At 41.3% G+C, this 24,517-nt stretch overlaps 1 protein-coding gene across 1 annotated transcript in view; it reads left to right on the plus strand.

The window, feature by feature from the left end:
• Positions 1–447: 447 nt before the first annotated feature.
• The window catches only part of gucy1a2 (guanylate cyclase 1, soluble, alpha 2), a 35,609-nt gene continuing 11,539 nt past the window's right edge, over positions 448–24,517 (plus strand). Inside the window, exons 1-5 of the mRNA XM_073491252.1 lie at positions 448–759; positions 9,554–9,615; positions 10,715–10,839; positions 13,546–14,456; positions 24,065–24,277. Of these exons, the coding sequence (XP_073347353.1) occupies positions 448–759; positions 9,554–9,615; positions 10,715–10,839; positions 13,546–14,456; positions 24,065–24,277 (1,623 nt within the window). The remainder of the gene's footprint in view (positions 760–9,553; positions 9,616–10,714; positions 10,840–13,545; positions 14,457–24,064; positions 24,278–24,517) is intronic.

A 24,517-nucleotide genomic window follows, 5' to 3' on the forward strand; every position in this document is an offset into this window, starting at 1 on the left:
TTTAAGAGGCGATACCCGCACCTCCTCCTCCCCCTTACGTAAATGTTTGCGTGCCGTTAGTGCTCTCGCTCTCGGTCGACCCCCCCCTCCCCCCCTCCCCTCTGAATAGGTCGCTGAGTCTCACACGCAGACAGACGCATCTCATATGCACACACAAACCTGGACATTATCTCACGCGCACGCACGCACGCACACGCCGCATATGCATACATAATTACACAGACAGACCTCACCCCCCACCCTCACCCACCCGACCCTCCTCTCACCCCCACCCTCCCACCCCCACCACTATCTGATGACTCCCCGGAGTAGAGGTGGACGTGGTACGGAACCGACTGTAGCATCATCATCACCATCATCATCATCATCATCATCATCATCCTCAACACTACCACTTTCATCATCACCATCACCACCACCATCCTCCTCCTCTTCCTCGCCACCACCATGTCCTCGTCGTCGCGCAAGATCTCCTCCGAGTCGTTCAGCAGCTCGGTGGGCTCGGACTGCGGGCTCGAAAGCCCCGGGGGAGACGGAGGGGACGGCGGTCTGGAGACGGCGGAGGAGAGCCGAGGCTGCCCCTTTTCCTCCTTCCCATCCTCCCACAGAGCGGTGCTCTGGAACGGCCGCAGCCCCGCCGAGAGATCGGCGTGCCCGACGGGCGAGCAGCAGCAAGGACCCCACAAGAGGGTCACCAGGAGGAGACGGGTGAACCTGGACTCGCTGGGGGAGAGCCTAAGGCGACTGACCTCACCCATGGTAGGGCTCCAACTTGTGCCGTCAAGAAATGTCATTGAACTATTCAATCAGAAAGTTGCAATGACATACTTTAATGTTCAATAAGGGCTGATTAGTGGCATCTATAATAATATCCCATACTTTATAACCTAATTCAATGTATAGTTGTACCAACAGTCTTCTGAAATTTGTTTGACATACTCTCTGCAATTAGAGCTGGGCACTTTTGACCAAATCAATGCCTGTTGGTCTTCAAAAGACAGTGATTTTTCTGAGAGGCAGTCAATATGATGACAGCCAGAGGCATTTATTCCATTTCACACAGCTGTCGCCAAATTTCAGAGGGAAAAGACAACATTTAAGCCCTTCCACAGTAGCACAATTTTCCAAAATCCCAGACGAGGTCTTGTTTGCTGTGCTGTCTATGAAAAAAGCCTCTTTTTTATCCTTCACTTCTGATAGCCTGAATCATCTGGCAGATTATATAATAAATATGTTGTTGTGAGGGATAGAGGGAGAGAGAGAAGGGGGAGAGAGAAAGAGATGCCCATGCTCTGTCTGTGTAAATGTAATGATGTGAGGACTGTGACGAATGAGCCTGTTTCTCCGTGTCTCGGCTTCTATCTGTGTCTCAGTTGTACTACAGGCTGTAATGTAATAAAGCAGTTATTAGAACTGAGCGCAATTGTGATGGATGGCATGTGATTAGCTCATTTGCTATTGCATAGTCTTTTGTGATTCAGTTTTGAGTTTGATTGCATCTCCTGTAATGTGCCCCCTGTTGTGTAGTTGGTCAGCAATTAAATATACGATAAGTTGACAGACAGACAAACAGATGTCTAAGATGTGGACGGAACAGAAATGCTATGTGAGAGAGGACTTTCACTATGACACGAGTAAATTATACCATAACCTCAAAAGGCAGCTTCATAGTCAAGTGATATTAAATGAAATGCCAGTTAGCAAGTAAGTTTAAACTGTTCAAGACTTCTGACAATGACCATTTATTCATTACCAATATTGTAGCCTTTTCTGTTTTCCTTTTGCTTCTCCAGAAGGTGAAATATCCTGGCCTCAAAGAAAAGTATAAACTCCAAAATGTCAATATGCATTAAGAAATGTAGCACTTAGGTGTCTTCAAATTGAAAGGTGATGTAAAGTAAATTGGCTGACGAAGCAAAGTAAGGTTGTTTAACCCTGACATTAGGTGACTGCTTCATGCTACCAAAGATGTGACAGGCTAAATCTGACATAGTTTAATCCACAGAGTCGAGATTATCTGCCAATATCTGTACACACCAGAATTCAGTCAAATATGGAACATTTAATCTTTTGTACAAATGATAGAAACTCAGCGATATGAAGCACATGTGAAGTTAAATAGCAGTGACATATGTTCTCTTCATATGTTACACTGTCAACCTTTAAAGCTGCTGAAAACTATTTTTGACAACACACAAAATAGAGACAACTTGAGCATCTCAATGCAATCTTCTTGCTGGCCACCTGTAGAAGTCAAGGTCGATATTTTACAACATTTTACTACACGATTGTTGCGTCAACTTCATCGACTGTATAAATTATGGACTGAGTTTTCTGGTTTGAAAAGTGAAGTCAATGTGGAAGTGCCTTAAACCTGCAGTGTATCTTATAGTCAGCAGGGGGCAACTCCACTGGTTTCAAAAACAAGTTTGATTGTGTGTAAGCTGATTAGAAAATTACCCTCCCTCTCACTTGATTTATTATCTCAGTAAACTGTTTCCTAATGAGTTTATGGTCTCAGTCGCTAGTTTCAAATCTTCTTCATTGCAGCATGATATTCATTTAGTAAATTATGGTCCTTTAGAGTAAATTAATGATAAAGACGGGTATGCTTTAGGGTGTGGCTACCTTGTGATTGCCAAGTCCTTACCACTGTGTTTCCTCGGGTTTTCAGACAGATCCCATCAGTATCCTCATCATCTTTACCCTCTCGTTCAAATATGGTCACTTCTGGCTCCAAAAAACCAAGATGGTGATGATCATGATGCCAAGGTTGAGGCTTTAAACGTGTAACATTCCACAAACCAATGTATCATGGTTGGTTTACACTGGTCTACCCCCGAGCAAAGTATTTCTCTCATTGGTTTGCATAAGGTTGCTTGCTTTTGATGCATAACTTGTCTCTTTTTGTATTTTTAGAGTGTTATTTTTATTATTCTGCTTTTTAACGTGTAAAGTGTCTTTGTGTACCCTAAAAAGCGCTATATAAAATAAATGTATTATTATTATTATTATTATTATTATTAACTTTCTCCACCAGTTACGTGTAAACCTGCAGTGTCTGCAAACAGTTACAATGATCCTTAAAGAAATTAAAAATACATTTTTTTAACAAACAATTTGTTATAATTTCACAAAATAATACGTCCTGACAGACGACATAAACATATAAAATTTCTAAAAGTATTTTTAATAAAACTTATAGTGTAGAATTCAATAAATAAGCAAATGTACGCTGTAAGATAACCTTCAATTTTCATATCATTGGTATACCTTGAAACCACTGCAACCCGAGTATGTAGCATATCATAAGCCAGAGTCAGTTGTCATGGACAGCACTGTTTTACTTTTTTAAGTACAGATCTGAAAATCAAATTGGCGTTGATTCACAGCGGTACCAGTAGTACTAGCGAACAGTCCACAAAACTGTGAGCCATTTGATTCAATGTTGATACAACAAATACTGCTTAATTCACCTCTAATGTGTATCTTTCGTCTTATTGATAGAAAAACAACCACTGTGAACTATTAAGCTTTAAAACTGAAGTGATCCACAGTCAGTGTACAGTGCTCCATCACCCCAACATCACATCTTGTTTGCGTCTACATAGTCTGGTATCACTGACAGAGATTGAAATGAGTGGAAGGGTTAATAATAGATTGATAGATAAATAAACATTTCTGCGCTTTATTCATCGCTTCTAATGGCTTCGAGGTTTATTTATGTATCTTAACCACATGATACAAGCACTGCTGTGTTGTCAACAGAGTACAGGAGGGCGTGGGAATAGGTTTTTCTCCAAATTGCAAATGCTCCAACCCTGTAGTCCCATTCCTGGGAGAAATAGATAGAGATAGAGAATCTATATAGGAGAGCAGTGATTTGTCAGTCTTCTTTTATTTTTGCTGCCCTGGCACAACCTCGCAAAATAATGAAATTCAACAGCACAGCTAAAAATCTGAAGTTGGTGTATATTGGAGAGGACCACTGAGAGCCAACTTCAGCTCTCAGCTGCAGCTCTTACTGGCCCTGATCTTTAGCAGCTCTGTGAAAAAAAAACAGGGAAGAGGGGACACTTAAAGACAGGTTTGAATAACACAGTTAGGATAATATCAAGCATTTACGTGAGGGCAACATTGCGGTACTATGTTTGTGTGTCTCTCTCTGTATGCAAGTATGTGTTTGCCTGCCTGTATGTGCAATGACAGGCATCTGCTGGACATCAATGGAGCCCCTTTTTTAAAATGTAAATATGTAAGGGTCATTGTGGTGTTTTGCTCTGTTCACAGGGACAGTCAAAGGGTAAATGCCCAAGGTCTTTTTTCTGTGTCTGAAGGGTGTGTGTGTTTTAGGCTGGAACGGCTTAGACAATAGGGGTTGGAATTTACAATTTACAATTCCTGAATCAATTCTTTGATTCCTGAATCGACTTTATGTAACTAGAGGAAATTATTCACCTTTTTCTCATGGTCTAGTGCATTGCTTTTTCCAATTCTGGTCCTTGGGGCCCCCTGCCCTGCATGTTTTAGATGTTTCCCTGCCCTGCCCTTTCCCTTGAAACACACCTGATTCAAATGAACAGGTCGTTATGAGGCTTCAGCAGAGCTTGATGACATTTGAATCAGGTGTGTTGGAGCAGGGAAACATGTAAAACATGCAAGGCAGGTCCCCCGAGGACCAGGATTAAAAAACACTGGTCTAGTGTTAAAAAAGCAAACAAAAATCACAATAAATCACAATATTTACAAATTGTCATACATTTCCTATTGGCACCCAAGTTTCCGGATGGCCCTACTTAACTCTCTGCCAGCCAGACATTGGATTTCTGCCAAAGCGTGATTAATGTTTGTCCACTTTCGAAATACATTAACATTGATGGTGCCATCAAAATGTTTAATTGCTGCTGTTGGTAAGAACGTACAGTAGACAATCAGCCAATTAGCATGTAGTATATACACTCACTCACTCACTCACTCACTCACTCACTCACTCACTCACTCACTCACTCACTCACTCACAACACAACACACTGTTTATTATCTTTTTTGTTCTCTCTCTCACACACACACACCCCCCCCACACACACACTGACTGCGTGCAGTGGCAGTGTCTGTTGTTGACTGCAATGGACCGTAACAGAGAGAACAGAGCATGCTCTCTGTGGTTGTCTTCACCCTGACCACCCTGACCCAGAAGCAACAACACACACACACACTTACATGTGTGCAAACATTCATTTTCTGTCTCCCTCTCTCAGTTTCGTGTATACACATGGAAGGTGGCCATTAGCTTAGTGACCCATGACACTGATCAAAAGGCCCTGAGTGTTGGCCAAAATATAAAAAGTGTGAGACAAGTGTGTGAGTGTGCTAATGTGTGTATTCAAAATCTGTGTCTACCCTATCAGGTGCCAAATTCAGTCAGGAGTAGATCTATGTTGCCTCTAGCTAGTATAGTCAAAGTGGTTTGGTCATAATGCTGCGTGCACATGCTTTCATGGAAATGTTTCAACACCACTTTGTATGAGTTTACCTGTTTGTTTTTTTCAGATTTAAATGAATGGAGCTACCTTCTTGACATCAGAAAATCCAAACATCCCCCAGAGAGAAATATTAATTCATAACTCCATTTACCATTTTTCTATTTAAAAAAAATTAAACAATTAATATGACAAAAAGCATTTAAAAACATTTTGTACAACTACACAAAGCAGGGATGATGTAAACATTTCCTTTTCACAACTTGATCTCTATTAAACCATTAGTGCAAGTTATTTGAAATATAACTGCTAGTTTGATTATAAATCTAATAATTTTTTTAATCATTCACACCTTTATTGGACAGTTGATAGTGAAGACAACTAACAAGATGAGACAGGGTGGGTTGCACAAAGATCCTCAGGTGGAATCAAACAGTTGATGTTTTGGTGATGTGGCATACACTGCAACCACAGTTTGCTCCATCATGCTTTTGAAATTGTGATTTGAACACACTAGTATGAATGCAGTAAAAATAACAAATTTATGGATGTACATGACAAGGTGGTCAATCTATTGACATGTCTTACACTTATTACCAACTGCGACAGCAGATGTTTTCATCTCGTCTGTGTGTGTGTGTGTGTGTGTGTGTGTGTGTGTGTCATCATGGCAAAATGTGTTCCTGGAGACACCTATTGTAGCAGGAATTACCACACTGAGTACTTTGGCAGGTGTTTATATGCCTGTGGAGAGATTATTGTCGATCACTTAACAACCTTGCAGGATGCACTTACGAAGGCCAAGTTCAAAGATGGGTGTGGTCTGAGCCATGAGTACTGATTACTCATTCAGTAATGTAGTAAAGACCCTAACCCGAACCCTGAGTACTCATTTGTCTGAATGTCAACATGCTGACAAGCATTGCGGCTGGTGTGATCCCATTGCAGGATGGTCTCTAGTTGATAATAAAAATACACAGTTCTCCAAGTGACCAGTAATTAAACTGGGACTATGCTTCTCCAAAGTTCCTAATAAATGGCTCTGAGAACTAGAGTGCAGCTCGGGCCTCATTTTTGTGTCCAAACCCGACTGAATCTGAGAGACTAATAAAGAACCAAGACTGGAACTCGACAGCAGTTAATTTAAGCTGAAACACTGAGTTTGTGTTTCCCTATCACACAGTTGTTACCATGGTTACATCTTGCCTGTTTACCCTGATTACAGACATGTACCAAAAAAAAGTTTTATAACTATGGTTATGTCATAAATTGATATGACCAAACCTGACCTGAACCTGGACATGATTTCTACATTATTGTCCAAACCCAGCCCGACGTGTCCTGGTTTGGGTTGGATGTTATGGTTGCAGATTCTCGCAGGGGAGTTGATGTGCACATCTTCCAAATCACAACTCTGTGTGTTCAGACGTGTGCATCAAGCAAGTAGATTGATTGATTCAACTACTGCTGGTCGTGTAATTCCAGCTTTTAGGGAGATAAATAGTACACTGAAATGTTTCAGGAAAACAATCACCCGTGCCATGTCCGATGCAATGGGTCCTTACACAGCTGACACTGCAGTACTTCATTGTCACATTAATTGCTGTGCCTCAAAAATCCTGATATAAAGCAGATATCAACAGAATTGTTTTCTTTGTACCTGCTTTATTACACTCCTCCTCCCCTATAGAGCGGCCTGATGCATCTCATGCTGGGATTTATCTGGCAGGGTCTCATCTGGTTCCTATTTCCTTTAGTAGCGTAGCAGCTTTCCAACTGAGCTGAAGCACCACTACCCACTGCTCTGTTACCATAGACCACACCAGTTTACACTAATGGAAATTTGGAGGAGGGAGATGCAATAAAAGGAGGCAAGGAGGAGGTGGTCCACTATGCAAAAGACAGGTTCACATGCAGTAGAGAACGGTATGACTGACTCTCACAGGGAAAGAAAGCAATGCAGAGCAACAGAGCAAGAGGAATGGAGTGAGTATTGGTGAGATTCTGCTCCCCTCCCAAGGTAAAGAAACAGAGCAAACAAAAGAGACAGAGTGGTTTGGGTAAAGAAGAGAGGGGACTAGAGAAAGAGAAGGGTGAGATAAACGGGGAGAGGAGAGTGTGTGTCAGTGTGTCTTAAAAGAGAGAAAAACTGCAATTCCTGTTGGACACATTTTATTTTAATCTTCCCTTACATGCTATTTCTCCTGTCTACACTCTATCATCATTGCCAGGATTACATAATAATATTTATTTAGTAACATTCAATTTATTCCCACAACTCTGTTTTACCATGTTATGTTTATATTGCACTAATCAATAGATGTTGTAGTGTTTTAACGATATCCTAACAACCAGGTGATCTAAAATTGGTCCACCAGCTGTCAACCAAATCCCTCCATCTAAGCGTGTTTGTGTGTGTGTGACTTAGTCAGATTAATGTGCAATGGGGTATGGAGTTGTGTGTGTACAGTAAACATGCCAGCGATTGCAACAATGCAGACTAATGATGATGTATGTGTACAGTATGTTTGCTCGTGTGTGTGTGTCCGATAACGGTTAGCGCCTGTGTGTTTGGTCATGTTGTAGAATCGTGTGTACACACACTATTATGTGCATGTTCTGTGGTAAATGAGTAGCCGAATCAAGGCCGCAGTATGAGGAGATCGTCATGAGAAAACACACATGCACACACACACATACTGTAGGCATTCACACCAACATGTAAGTGGGGAATAGAGAGGAGACAGGGAGTAAAAGCATGTTTTTTGCTCACAAATAGACTGTGAAAATATGGCCCGCTGGGTATTTTTTAAGCTACACATCTCGCTCCTGTTGTTGCTAAGGCTTGGTGTAGCTAAAAGTGGTAATATTTTTGTATCAGCAGGCATTGTTTCAAGTGGCTCTGACTGTATTTATTAGCATTGTTGAAGACATGGACATAAATACAGAATAAAGAAAAACAAGTCAGCACTGAGAAGAGAAGCTGTGATACTTTTTCCCATTGGTTAGCTACAATATGATGTCTCACTCTTATTTAATTCGATACTCTCCTCACCTTTTAAAACACCTGCCGACTGACACACATCTCGATTTGTTCTCTGACTGCACAAACACACACACTCTGTGCCTCATTTCTCACAGCCCCATGCTTTTGCTCTACAACCCCACAACTCACTATCTCTCTTGGCCGCCCTCTGTCTCTTTACACACACGCACGCACAATCACTCCTGTAACTGTCCGGAGTGGGTGGAGGCCTCAGAATGACCTCTCCAGCTGGCACACAGAGTTCTAGTGTTGTCACTACAGCCTTGCATTTGAGCTGTATCACAGATAATCACATTGGACCCGCCCTCTCAGGCTTAGGCTGTCAGTAAGGCAAAAAACGCCAGCTTGACACACAGACACGGACAATGCAGGAGTGTACATGGTCAACTCTAAATCTTTATTAATATTTCTAGTATCTATTTATTTATTTTTGTAGACGTTTGAGAGAAGGAAGTGAAGGAAATGAAAAACAATCTCTTTCGATGGGGGCAAATAATTTTTTCCACAAACACTGGGCTATTAGGAGTCACTCACAAAGATAAAATGAAATGAATTACATTAATAGTAATTATGTTATGAAAGCTGCTAAGGCTGAAACAAAATTTAATACATTTTTTCTCTGAAAATTATACAAATGTGCAGAAATGGGTAATATTCCACTTTTAGCTTAGTGGGGTCTGTAGGCTTACAGATAGACCTTTCCACAGCAGACATTTTGAATTGTCATAAAAGAAAAAGCACAGGTGTTGCCAATAAAGTTAACAGTGACTCTGTCCTATTCATGTGTCCCTGTAAGTCATGACAGTACTACAGTGAGACAGCATGCACAATACCAGAAACCTGAAACTACAGCATCTTGGAATTCAGCCAATATGGATTTTATTAATTACAATGCAAGATTACTCGAAGTGAAACTCTGGCATTGTTGTTGGTTTGCTGGGATGGTTCATGTATACATGAAGTGACTGATATTGGGAACTCAATAAATTACACGTATGCTTGTCTGATATTTCCGCTTCTTCTGCAGACACAGACTGTTCAGGAGGCTCTACAGCGAACTCTACAATTCTACAGACAACAAGAAATCAGGTGAGACTGTCTGCTTCTGTCTGTCCCCGCACTCACTTGCTGTCTGTTTTCTGTCTTTTCTCAGTGTCCCTATCACTCATTTTCTCCCCTTTGCCTTTATTTTGTCAGTCTGTCCGTCACACATGTACACACCTGTTCAGGCTCCGATCCCATCACTGTCTCTGCTACCCCTCATTGTCCCTTATCCCTGTCCTGACACAGTGAGACAGACACTTAAAAAGACACACTTCACCTTCACCTTTTGTCTCCGCCTCTCTCTCTCTCTCTCTCTCTCTCTCTCTCTCTCTCTCTCTCTCTCTCTCTCACTGTCCCTTCATGTCAAAACAGTAGGATTCTGCTAAGAAGATTCAGCAAACAAACAACACGTGCTAACATTGTCCATGAAGCACAAACTGACATCTTGGGCAACGTTATTGTGACACAAAGTATCCCAACAATTTCACATCAACCTAAAAGCAAATGATATTCCTTCTGTTGGACAGTACACATATTTGTAGCATAAAGGTTAGAAATCAAGCTTTTATTCTAATTCACTGGCCGACAAAATAAATCTGTGTGGGGGAGTGAAAGAGCAGTATTTGCTTCTCCCTTATTACCACTGTAAAGGTGACCTTGAGCACATATCTTTGTCTTTTGTGGTCCAGCTGCTTCATTGGATCTGCTTAGTGAACCCACACAGGCTAATTAAACTGTTAGGTCATGCAAATCACAAAAAAACCCCGCACACATTACTCTTGCTTATTTGTTATCACCCCATTAAGTGGAAGAATGATTTTTGAAAATCTCAGCAGCAATGTGTCTTTCCAGGAAAAATGTCAGATTAACGTGTAACAGTCAAGTGTTTTGAGTGGATCTACTTTCCTACGAAGGAGTAATCTGCAAGAATTGGTGGCAGTATGGTTTGTAGTGAAGAATTATGCAGTTTGATGGCTTTTGGTACAAACACATGCACGACAAAAGAAAAATTGCCCACGTTCAGGTGATAAGATGGAGGTTTCATCTTATTGTTAGCACCTTATTAGTCCTTCATATTTGCTGATCTTTTGGCTAATCATGGCTTATCCCATGTGTGTGTGTTTGGTTTTTGTGTCTTTGACAGGTGTCAGGAAGTTGGCAGTGAGGAGCGCCGGAGAGAAAAGAGAGAGGATAAGTGCCCATTTCTAGAAAACTCTGGTTCAGAGGAAGACGTCCTACAAATCCTTCAGTATATGGCCACCATACTGGGTAAGTATGTGAAGTAAAGTAAGATGGCTGTGTGTATTATTGTGTGTTTGACAGTTAGACAAGGTTATGAATTTGTGTATGTATTCAGTTTATACTCTTCACCCCTCTGTTCCTGGCAGTGTTCTTTTCATATTGTTGCACGGGATCGATTGTACTGTACTGTGTTATTTTTAATACCACCAAGACACACGTAGGCACATGTCCTTTAGTATCAGTGTTGTTTGTTTACGTGTGTATGTCGACAATCCACCCTCAGAGACTAGACCTCTAAAACACACTTTAGACACTTTTAATGAAAAAGGGAACTACAGTAACATGACCTAGGTAGCGCGCATACAGACACAAAAAATATTATTCACACATGCAAAAACACACGCACACACTGTGTGACTCACTCTCGAGGCTTACACTGTCTCTGTGGCCTAACATGAAAAAAAAACACAAACACAGAAACACACAGTGTCCTTGTGAGTCACTCAGTACAGCTTCGTCCTCACAGATCTCTTCCTGCCTCTTTTTACAGTCCTTTACCTCCTTTTCTGTCCTGTCTTTCTGTTATGCAGAGCTACCACCACTGAATGCATTAACTGTATACTGCTACTTTATTTAACTCCTCTGTCCTTCAGGCATCTTCTTATCTATCTGCATCACACATTTCGCCTCAGCTTTGCCTCCCCTCTCTTTGTCTTCTTCTGTCTTTGCCTGCAAATCCTCCCTCCTCCTCTCTTCATCTCTTTCAACCTTCCCTGTATGTTTTTCTATCGCCTTTTCCCCTCAGTCCCTCTGAGTTTAACCATTTATCCATCTATTTTATGCCACTTATCTGGGTGCGAGTCATGGTGGCAGCAGGCTAAGCGAGTAGCCTAGACATCCTTCTCCCCTGCCACCTCCTTCAGCTCTTCCAGAGGGATTCTGAGGAGTTCCCTGGCCAGATGGGATATATAATCCCTACAGCATGTTTTGGATCCAATAAATCCATGCCAGTGAAGACGTCTGTTCACAAACCACCTCAACTGACTTATTTCAATCAGAATGAGTATAGTTCTACTCTAAGCCTCTTCTTGATATTCAAGGTCCATCTTTTGTCCCAAGGGTTGAACCCAGCCATCCTGCAAAGAAACTCTCCTTTGGCCACTTTTATTTATGTCTTTTCTCAGTCAATACCCAATGTCCATGACCATGATAATTGAACATAAGAATGCAAATCAACTGAAAGCTTTCCCTTAAGTAATAGTACCCTCTTCCCCCCAGTAGTTTGGTAAAATACCCATATCACTGTCGATGACACGCAAATCACCTGACCTCTCTCGCCTGTGTATCCCCTGTGTATATGCAGCTCTAAATGCAATGTGTCATAGTAAACTGATCTGAGTTTGTGAGTTCAGTTTTTAACAGGCTCATTGGACAACATGTGTCTTTGAGCAGATGAAAGGACTTTTTTGAGACACAGTGAGGTTTCCAAAGAGTTTAACACTTGGGTCACTGTAGTCACTGCACCCCCGAACGCAAAAATACCAACATTTCTTATGTGGGGTTTGGGCATGATGTTGGTTTAAGTTGTAAATGTGCGTTATTATCTGTCTATCTCGACACCTTATTCCTAGCACCCATCATATCTTGAGCGAATTATGGCTGACTATATATTTAATATGGACTATATATCATATACATAATATATATATGTTATTATATTTATATGTGATGCTGCTATGTTAAGGATTGCTGCTGAACAAAGTTTTGTTGTATTATGCAATGACAATATCTGTCCTGTCACTTAACCAGAAGCAGCATTTTCCATGGTAACAGGATGCTAATCCTCTTTCATAGAGCGATTCATATGGCATATCATTCATTCATGAAGATTTAGGATATTGTGTGAATACTACTAACACTGTTATTATTGCCAAGCCCACCTAGCTAACGCTTCTAAAGCCTTGAAACTATTGCCATTGCGTCAGTTGTTATGACACTAGTATCACCCATAATCGTTTTACCAGTAACTTCCCAGTGACCTCCCCTTCTTCTTCTTTCTTTCTTTCTTTCCCTATATGTCTGTGAAGTTGTGCCCTACTAAGTCATTATCAATCCTTTCTGAATTTTGGTTTTGTTCTTGTACATTTTTGGATTGTTCTGATTTTGTTCTATTTCATGGTGTCAGGTTTTATTTATATTAAATGCCAATGTTTATTTTGCCATAATCCTTTAATCCTAATTTTTCTCAGTTATGATTCCGTCTGTAGGCATGTGACATGATTATTTTACCTTATCAATATTCATTACTTAGCAAGGCTTTGATGTTTGATTACTTTGAACACTGATCTTCTGTGGTTGATATGCTTAGAATTATTTTTGCTGAATTTAAATCTTGGCCAAAACACGACACGGAGTAGAGGTAACATCTCATGTAAAAGGAAGCTGTAACAGGAAATTATTATACATAGAGTGTGGCAAATTAAGTGCAGATTTCTGCATTGAGAAATAATACTGAAAGACAGTGAACCTAGATGCAAGTCTGCAGAATGGTTAATGGCATGTCTCCTCAATCATATTGCTTTTGGTCAGTGTAGGTATTTATTTGTGTGCATGTTGGCAGGTTAGATTTATTGTTGTGTATCACAGTCTATGATGTTGATAATTTGTGTGTATCCTCAGAAGAGTGCAATTCTGTATTGCTGACATCAGTGTTTTGCTCCTCCTATTTCTCAGGAGTACCATTCTGTGAGCTGCGAGAGCATTTCGGAGAGGAGTTCTTTGGCCTATGCTTTGAAGAAAATGAGCGAGTGCTTCGGGCTGTGGGCGGCAACCTCCAGGACTTCTTCAATGGCTTTGACGCCATTTTGGAACACATTCGCACCTCCACGGGGCGGCGTGCCTCATCTGAGAGCCCTTCCTTCCAGTGCAAAGATCCCCACGAGGAGGAGAAAGGAAGAAGAAAATTGGACAAAGTTGGAGAGCAAGGAGAAAGAGATGGAAGAGGAAAGGTGTTGCTTCTTCATTGTTTCAACCCTGCCCCTGTTGTTGGATTGGTCATGCCAGGGTTAATCCGTGCAGTTGCCAGGCGGATCTTTCATTCAGAAGTTGAGGTGGAAGAGGTGCCACCTCTAACTCCCTTATTGCCCAATGAAGATATAAAACACACAGACGGTGACTCCGCAACCCCCACCCCGACTGCGTCCCCCACTGCCTCACCCTCCTCGTCCCCATCCCCTCCCTCTCCTTTCCCGACCTCTGTTCCCACAGTTTGCTTGTCTTTCCAAATTCAGGAAACACGACCTCCTTCCCTCTGCTCCTTCCCAAATGCTGCCTCGGTGACCACTAAACGCACCCCCCCCTCACTCTCAACCAACCCCAGTGATCTGCGCATCGGCCTGGCCACGTTTTGCCGTGCCTTTCCATTTCACCTTGTTCTGGGGCCTCGAATGGAGTTACTGCAGCTTGGAGAAGGGTTGAGGAGACAGGCTCGCATTGAGCCTCACCGGAACTTCTCATTCAGGGACTGTTTTGAGATTGTCTCGCCCAAGATGGAGCCTTCGTTCCAGGGCATACTCCTGAGGCTTGCATCCCCTTTTACAATCCGTACCAGACCTGACACCACGCAGGCTGGCACCAAGGAGAAGGTAAAGAAACCCTACAGATGACACTGTTTCTCACTTGCTGCTTTTATTATTGTTTTTTTTTAATGAACATGGCCAGGATAGGGAAGGCACCATGCCATTTGCAGTACCACAGTAAGCTTCATGATAAAACCCACCCATTTTAGTAGCACATTATTTATTGTTAATTTAGGTTGTGCACTTTGATACATGATGTACTCAGCTTGTGTCACAATCAAGTACAAAACTTTCTGTACTGTAAATGTTATGTTATCAAATGTAAGTTTCAACACTGGAAGCTTGTGCAAGAAGGCCACAGTTTGATTCATTTTCTGGTTTGTTACAAATGTCCCCAGTGAATGCTGACACACAGATTTACAGAGTGTTCTCTTCAGGAAGAGGTCTGTAAAGACAGAGTGCAGTGTCCGAGTTTGGTATTGTTGAATACATAAATTATTCAGTTCTTAGACTAAAGTTTGAGTGTAGCATCTTCAAAAAAATAAAGAAAAATCAGACTGCTGATGCCACAGCACACCCGCAAGCCAGTGACGTATATGCATGGGAGGAATGAGGTTTGAACTGGTTCCAGTTTGCCGGAAACAATTAATCAATCCGAGTTGTATGCTATATCCAGTTCTTTATTGATTGGATGGTCTCTGCGGGCTGTCAGTGTCAGCACCAAACACCCTGACACTAAACAGAACTGACAGAAAGGAGACTGATCAGCCCAGCCGCAGTGCTGTGCTATGCTGTGTTGTGTGTGTGTGTATGTGGACTATGTTTGTGTATGGACTATTATTTTTTATAACACAGTTGTACCAATTCATTCTGAATTAAAGGTACAGTTATAGTGGAAACACACTGATTGAGGCTGCACTACAGGGGAAAAAGCATGTCTACTATTGCAGTGCACAAGTGGTACTGTTCTAGGTTGGGAAGCTCTTGAAGGATCATGTCCTGTATTTCCTCTGTAATTGTTTTGGTGTTGGAAGGTTTAAGTTGTGGTATTTGTTCCACGTATATACCTGTCGGTCTTAGTTTTGGTTCTAGTGCTGTAAGTGTTTGCAGCACTATTATTTATATCAAGGTACCTATGCACTGGGCCTGCTCTTGCTAGATGTTCAGTTCAACAGGGGTGGTATGGCCGATTTATTGACTTGGCTTTTTTCCGGCTACAAATTATTGTTATTATATCCACTCCACATCCATCGGTACGTCACTACATTAGTGCGTCACTTGTACTTGTGAACTTGAAGCTATGAGAAATTCTGTTTGAGTGAACACCACAAAAGTGAATCATTTGTATGGGCTCCTCTCACTAAAGTTGTTTGCACTGCAGTGTATTGTAAAAAAAAGATAAGATAGTGTTTCAGCTTTGTGTACATGGATCTCTAATTGGGTAAATTTTGGTCTGGCTTTGACCAGAAAAAAAAACCCAGGGGGATCCCATACATATATACTCCATATATATAACATACTGCAATGCTCACATTCCACATACCCTCAGGAGTAGCAGCAGGATTCTCCTCTTCACAGTTAGAGAGTAGATGAAAGCTAGAGAGGAGATGTACTGTAGCGGTACTCAGCTCTGTCAGTGTCACTCATAAATTCTCTATCATTTGCACTCCCTCTCTGCTGCTTACCAGTCTCCAGCTTTTCTCTCCCACAAAGCTTTCCCGATTCTCCTCTTGCATATTCCCAGCTTTTCACTTATGCGATCAGACGGAGAATTCATTCAAAAAGGGGTTATAGCTGTCAAAAATTGAAATGCGACAACAATTGCTCCAAAAATGCTTCCTCTTTCATAAGTGGTCCCCTTCCTCCTCAATTAGTATGAGTTCCATGACAAGACTTTACCCTGCTTTTTCTGTTTCACCTCATATGTCTTGGGTTGCACAGATTGGATAACTCAAAAATATGTATTTCCCCGTTGCTGCTAATAAGCTTTTACATTTTATGATGGAACTGTATCTTAGTTTATGTCATTAAACATTTTTTTTTAATAATTTTGGGGGATGTTTTCTGAAGGACTTTTAGGGATCTGAGGACATTCAGTTGTAATTTTTGATAAAAAGCTGATGCTTATATTTTGAAAGCGTTGGTTTACTTTACTTACTGAACACATCCTTAGTACAAGAGTCCAAGACACAATAATAACATTCCTTTGCTTTTAGATCTATTAATCGTATTGATGGCATTGTAAATTGCTGTTTCCTCACTGATCAAAATAGTATGTTTTTGTTGCTTTTACAACATAAAAAACATTGTTTTTTAAAAAAAATTTAAATAAGCAAATTCATAATATTAGACTTCTAGCCTTTTTAGATGCCAGATGAGTGGGGTGGCCAGCCTACATAAATTACATCGAGTTAAGGATGAGCTGAAGTATCTGTGCTGTGGTTCTGTGCGTTGGCCCTATAATCGTCTGTCTTTCTCATCTCACCACAGAAGAGATACGTAGAAAAGGTACTTCAGCACATTCATGCTGGTTACACTGAGTCAGTGTAGCTTCCCTTTCTATTCCCTTTTTTTGTGTGTTGTCACCTGTGATCAGAACCTGGCACTACACTGAAATTGAGGATAGACACTACCTCCAAGCTGCAAACACCATCAACTAGACAACTGAAAGATCTGTTGCAGTATGGGTTTGTGTTTCTTTATCTTTGCCATATGAATCTTGTGTCACCTGGGCAGAGAAGCAGAACAAAGAGAAAGAGAAGAGAAGGATGGGCTGACATTTTCACCAGAAAGGGCAGCGAGAGAAGGCGACAGGCCAAGGTAAAGAGGCCACAAAAGAGCAGTCCCCTGCGCTGCACTGTGTGTGTGTATTTTAGTGGCCTGTAGTGGATTTTCAGTTTGACTCCTTTCCTGTCTTCGCCCAGGGACATGGGCTGTGCAAGAGACATCAAGACCTACTGAAAAGGTCAAATTGCATCTTTCTCTATCTGCTTAGTGTGAGCGCTGTGGTCAGCACACAGGGGAGTGGACACAGGTTGTACTGTCAAAAGCTGTCATCTAACCAGTGCGCCATATTTGTTTGTTGGTTGGTTGGTTCATCAGTAGAATTACACAAAATATACTTGACAGATTTCCCCGAAACTTGGACTAAGTTTTATGGTTTTCAGACATAACACACAAGGTAACATTCATGTGGAATTTAACCTACTTGATGACTATAACCGGGAAAACATAAATGTTGCTGCCGATTGTTTGGGCCAAGCTGTGGATGAAGATGTACTCACACTATGTGCTGATTTTTCTTTCTTTCTTTTAAAAATAACAGGATGAATAAGACAGAGAATCCATGAATCACAACACCTACCTCCAGTAGTGATGCCATTGCTGTAAACAGCCAAAAGTTCCCAGACTCTTTGGGTCACAGAGTCAAAATTCTGGATTAGTCAGTGCTTTTTTATGCTCCTGAAAGTCCAAGTGAATAATATGTGTGGATGTTAGATGTTAGAAAAAAAATATAGCAAGAGCTGAAGCCTAGACGAGCAGTCGGTTTCAGCTGATTTTGAACGGTAACAGATCCTACTTTTCTCTATGACTTTTGTACCCAATGTAATAGGCTAGTTAAAAAGGGAGATAGAGGACAAGGGAGATTTGTGAAGGCCAAGGAGGAACCATCAGGATGTACAAATCTGCAGTGTCATACTTGTTATTTAACAAGCGCTACTGCATTTGTAAGGGTTGCTGAATGAGGTTTGTTTGTGTGCATGTGTGCACCTGCGTGTCTGAGTACAAAGAGAATCTTGACATTAGCACCACCTTTGATCTGTTTCTAGATAAATCACTGCTGTGATGGTCTGTTTGTTCGGTGGAGAGTGCTTTGAAAATCACTGCCCTCTCTGTCTCTGTCTACTTTTGATACATTTACAAAACATGGTGAATTAAAATACAAGGGAGGAGGAAACAAGAATAGAGACAAGGAGAAAACACTAAACATGACAAAGACATTTTTAGCCTGGTCATCAAAGATAATTAGAATGGAAATGTGATTGTTGTTCTTGATACAGTAATGACTGGGAGATGACTGATCAAGTTTGATAAAACATGAGAGGATAACACATATCATTTCTTTATTTTGATGATTTAGATTATTAACAGTACATGTAAATAGCAGGCAATATGAACAGTATTGAGTCCTGTAGATGAGTGTCTTAGCTTTTCTAAACACCAAGTTTTTTTCCCCCTAAAATCTAAATATAAGCACAGCACTGAGCATATCCAGTGACCTTTAAATTCCCTGGAGCTTCCGACAGCCCGGTGAGGAGTGCCAAAGCCAAGAAGGTTTGCGTCTGGTGGTTACAAGTCCTTGCTGCTACAGTCATGAAACTGACTTGGCGAGACTGCCTCACTACCCTGCCTGCTTGGTTCATGAGCACTGTCAGCTTCGCGGCAGCACCCTGCACACTGAATGTGCATCCTGTAGCACCTGTGGCTAGCATTGTTCCCATTAGTCGGTGCTGGGCTATGAATGACACCTCTTCAAATTCAGAGAGAAAAATAGTTAAAGCAGGTTTATGATGGTGGATCTGGACCTGTATTGCCTTATTGTATCTATTTTGATTATTTCCCCCATTTACTGGGTTTTCAAAAGGGTCAGTTTGGCATCTTTATTAAATTTGTCGACCTGGTGCAGACTGATTGTGTTAAGCAATGAAGGGCTACAACAAATGATATTTTCCTCCGCCAAGGAGATTATGTTTCCACCCGTGTCTGTTTATTGGTTGGTTGGTTGGTTGGTTTGTCAGCAGAATGACACAAAAACTGCATTTAAACATTGTCAGTGTTTTTTTTCCCACATTGCTCGCATGGATCCGGCAGTATGCCACTTGCTCATCTCCGAAAGACTTGTATCAACCCCTGATTCAAGTCTAAAATGAATTTACCTCACAGGTGTGATTTTTTGTGACATCAGCATTTAAAGCTCCCGCTGACTCTGGTCCGAAACAGCCAGGCACAAGGTTGTAATATAGTGTTTATCTAGGCTGCTTGTTTGTGCGTCTGTGGTTGTGTACATGTTTCCGTGTAAGAGTGGGATGTAAGAGTACTGCACAATATAGCCAGGGTCTGACAAGATAAGAGCATTGCAGCATTGTGTGTGTGTGTGTGTGTGTGTGTGTGTGTGTGTGTGTGTGTGTGTGTGTGTGTGTGTGTGTGTGTGAGAGAGAGAAGGATGAGGGAGGCTGACTCATTGACTCTTTGCCGCTCGGTGCTTGTTCATGCAAATGAGAGTCTGTTGACATGCCAGAGTCCGCTCACAAAAGACAATCCATTAGCTGTCCGTTCCACCTCCTGCTATCCTTCTCTCCATCTTTCTCCCTCATACCTGCTCTCCATTTTTCAAGTCCAGTGCGTCTCGTTCTCCTCGTGTTCTCTCTCCTCTCCTCTCCTCTCCTGACTCCCCCTCTCTTTCTGCCTCGATTGCCACCTCTGGCCCTTTCAGCTGTTTTTTTTTCTCCTTCCCCCTCCCTTCTCTTCTTTTCATCCACCTTCAGCTCCCTGTTGCCTATGGCGATAGCAACCTGAATCTGTACATTTTGATAATCCTAATACAGAAAATGTGAACAAAACAGTGTGGGCTGCTCAAGCCTTACTATCATAAGGTACAACATTTACATCAACGAGTGCAGTAAAAACAAAGCTCCATCATTTATAAACACAAATATATACAATTCTCTATCGCGAGACAGTAATCAATACATTTGATTTGAATACACGTTGGCTTTAGATTATAACACATCGGAGAATCGCTATGTTAGTTCCCTGTTGACATGTCAAGGTCTGGAAAAGCATAGGCCCAGCTAATGTTGAAGTTGCTGTACTGATAGCTTCACCATCCCATTGTGAGTGTCTTTGGAGATGTTAAATTTGATGTCTTGTATAAGTGGATGCATACAAATATTACATATATATTTGTATAATCCAGGGCTGCACAAAATTGAAATATTATCGAAATTGCAATATCCAAATCGCAAAAGCTGCATTTTTTTAAAATACAAAATGTGTGACAAACAGCATTATAATGAAGTTCTGTAGTATTACAGGGATGCCCGGGTTTGTTGATGTTTTTTACCAAAAACATTCCCAATATAATTGTTTTCCTTTTGCTGCACAAGCCACTGTTTTCGAGCATAATATATATTATATAAACAAACGTTATCTGTGAAGACATGTCAGAGTCAAATGTGCGGAACTACCTTGGAAAATTGTAATTGTGTGTCCTTGTAGTGACAATGCAGTGACCTTTAACAAGCGCTCCGTGTAACAACGTGCTGCGAAGAAGAATCACTACTGTACATAATGGACTAGGACACAGCATACTGTCCTCCTCTTGCAGTTTGCTGTATTCATATCTGCTTTGATAAGAACACATTCCTTCTTCACCTTCTGCCTCCCAAAAGTCGAACTGTTTTACTGTCTCATCAAGCTTTTTTCTCTTTCTTTTTGCTAAATTTTTCATCCATCCATCCAGTTGTTTCAAGCTGGGTGGATGGATGTGCTACAATGCTCCCATCTCTCATAATTCTTCATTCAGACTTCCCACCGCACTTTTCATGTCTTACATCTCTCCCACCCTTCCCCCTCTTTCTGTATTGCTTTCTTTCCTAACCGCAATATTCCTTTTGCCCTTCCTTCCCCCTTCGTTCACTCACCTCCTCTGTCTCTCTGCTGTGATGACAGGGATGCAGGCAGAAGGAGAAGAGAGTTGCTGAGTTAAACAGAGACGCACAACTAGGCCAACACAACTGCCTCAAGGGATGTGTGTATGTGTGTGTCTATGTATGTCTGTGTCTGTGCATCAGTGTATATGTGTGTGTATGTGTGTGTGTGTGTGTGTGTGTGTGTGTGTATGAATTTGTGACAGAGTAAGACAGAAAATGAGAGTGACAAAGAAGCAGACTGAGAGTAAGGCGGTGAGACAATGGTATAATTATACCTACTGTACATGATTTAAAAAGTCACCACTGTGGTTAGAAGGAAATTTTAACCTTCATTGTGTAACAGGAAGAAGCAGTGACACGGTTACACAAAAACTGTTTGAACATTGACAGCAGTCGTCTTGCAGTCCTTGAAGGTTATGCCAGTCCTGCAAGGTGGCTTGATGAAGATGTTGGCCACTGGTAGGGTCCCCCTCCTGATGCTGTGATACAAGGAAACCCACATTTGAGGCATTAGAGTGCACACAGGAAACTTACAAAGTCTGGTTATCACTGTGTAGTGACCTTGGATTTAACTTAGGGCGTTTTGAGGTAGACCTGATCAGGCATTGTTCCGGCGAGTGCTTGTCAAGCAAAAGTGCACCTTGCAATTTTTAATGTGTAGTGCAAGTTGCAGGACCTACAGTAGCAAAATTAGTTTTAACAAATCACTTATAACCTGTAACTGTAGCGGTCTCATTCCACAAAATTACACATTTAGTTATACACACGCTGAAGGTACAAAATATCTCCTGATACCAAGTCAAAATGCATTTTCTTCAATCCAGTCAGATGTCTCAAAGCACAAAAAATCTTTTTGAATCTTTTTTTTGGTCTTTTTCTCCTTTTTAATTCATATAGATTTTAAAGATAACTCATCTCATTTCATCTATATTTAACTGAAACTCCCGTACGACACTGCAGATGTTAGGCATACAGTAGGCCAATGTTCATTTACAGTAATGTAGAATAACCTTGCCTGCTGAACTACTGAATGTGTGTGTGTGTGTGTGTGTGTGTGTGTGTGTGTGTGTGTCAGCAGCTCATATGCACTGAATCACGCCAAGTTGTGTTTCAGCGAATGGGTGTGTCTTGAACTCGGACCCAGTGGGTCGTAGGCTGCATATGTGCGTATATGTTTGCATGTGTGTTTATATGTATGTATGTCAGAGTTTCTGAGAAACAGACAGGCTGTGTAGCTCCCTGTTGGACGTATTCTCTGTGTTTGTGTGAAGGGAAATACTGTGTGTGTGTGTGTAGATGTAGACTGTATGTATTATGCAGACCTAGGAGAGCCTTGTGCTATAAATAAAACAGGGCTGCAGTGTGCTCACTGGCGGAATAATCTATCTGACACTATGGAGAAAGAGAGAGAGAGAAGTAATGGCAGAGACAGAGAGAGGAGCGCAGAGACAGAGAGAGAGAGGGAGAGAGAGGGAGAGAGGGAGGCTGGAATGAAAGAAGGAGAGAGAAGCCAAAAGAGAAACTAAAGAAAAGGAACAAGGTAAAGGAGTGAGCAGGTGAGAGAGAAATCATGTCGAGGATGAAGGAGAAGAGTGGTTATCCACAGGGTGCCTCGCAGAGGTAGTTATCACCGTGAAACAGCTAAGAGTCATATTCAAAAGGGCAGTTATGTCTTTCTTCAACATCTGCTTGGGTAATTAGCAACCCATGTCTGTTTGAATCTCTCTCTTCTAGAGAGTTTGTACTCCTCACACCCGTGATGAGGACATTCAGCAGGTCCCGCACATGTGTGTAAGTGCTTGTGAACAAAATGTCGAGAAGCTAGTGAAACTTATTACTTCTTATTGCAGTTGTTTGTTGATTTGCAGCCTTGTTAGTGTTTATTCAAAATGATCAGGTCTTCTGACAAAAATATTGTTTTTTGACATTACATATGCATTAGATCATAGGTCAAGCATTTGTTGTTTAAGGACATATGGATGGACTGCGTGGGTCAAGTCAGTGAAATTATGATGATGACAGGATTGTCTCCTTAATAACAAGGTCACCAGTTTACCCAATCTTTACAGGCTCTTTCCATACAGGTCAGCATGCATTATACATTAGACCTGGCCTTGCTTAATGGAATTCAAAGTGTTTACTAAATCACAGTAATCTGCTTATGCTGCAATTATAATCTGTATGTATTTATGTAACATTGTGTGCGTGTTGACATGTGCATAATTGTGTGTGTTTGTATCCAGGTTTACAATAGTATGCAGTAGAGACAGGGTTACAGTATAATCTCAGACCTAAGCATTTTAATATCTTTAGGGTACATTATACATATACATTTTTAGTATGTTATTATGAAAATGACCATGGCTGTTTGCTATTTTTCTCTTCCAAAAATAACACAGTGCAAGATCTTCAAATATTTTCTAAAATGGACGTTCAATGGAAAAAGCCACCCTCTAACACTAGAATGAAAAAAAGCTTTATTTCTGTGTGTTAAGGCATTTACAAAGCCAAATGGCCAAATATCCATTTGCCGTTGCCATGATATGACTTTGAGATGTTTCCATAAACCTGCATTGAAGTTGGATACTGGAATATAAATACATTTTTAATAATTCAGTATTGTTTCAAGAGTTCAGGTTTCCCCCAGTCAACATCAAAGGGCAAAAGCTTCATTCTTGATTCAGCCTTTCACATTGGTATTCATGTAGAGAAAGGCAGTTATTTGAGTAGTACACATACAGTAAATAAGTACTACATTGGAGCACACTGGTCAGAGGAAAGCAACAGGTGGACATAACATTCTTAGTAAACGAGAGGCTGATATTGAACATCTGCCTTCCATCCCCCGTGTCCTCTGGATCAGTAGATTTCTGCAGTCTGCATATGATCAGGATCGTCATTATCTTTTTAAGTGAATTCAAATCAACCTTTCTTTCCCAATTTGATTGCTCTCCCTGCCAGGTGATGGAGTTGAAGGGTCAGATGATCCATGTGCCCGAGTCTTGCTCCCTGATGTTCCTGGGCTCGCCTCGTGTTGATAAATTGGAGGAGCTGATGGGCAGAGGACTCCACTTGTCAGATATCCCCATCCATGATGCAACGCGGGATGTTATCCTGGTGGGGGAGCAGGCCAAGGCCCAGGATGGCCTGAAGAAGAGAATGGACAAACTTAAGGTAGAATGGTTGCTTTATTCTGTGTCTGTTTTTATTTACAGAGCAGGACAACTGAGGAAACTTGAGTTTACAAGAACAGTTTGCCATCATTAAAAAATGGGCTCTTCTTTGTGACTTCTTGTGAAGCCACCTATTCATAACATAAACTCCATCTGCCGGAACTGTTTGAAAAGCATGGAGAAATTCACAGTAAGCTGATTATATAATCTAAGCATAGGCACTAGCTTGTGTTGCAGCGCA

The sequence above is a fragment of the Pagrus major genome, chromosome 2, assembly GCF_040436345.1.
Source record: "Pagrus major chromosome 2, Pma_NU_1.0".
NCBI classification, from domain to species: Eukaryota; Metazoa; Chordata; class Actinopteri; order Spariformes; family Sparidae; genus Pagrus; species Pagrus major.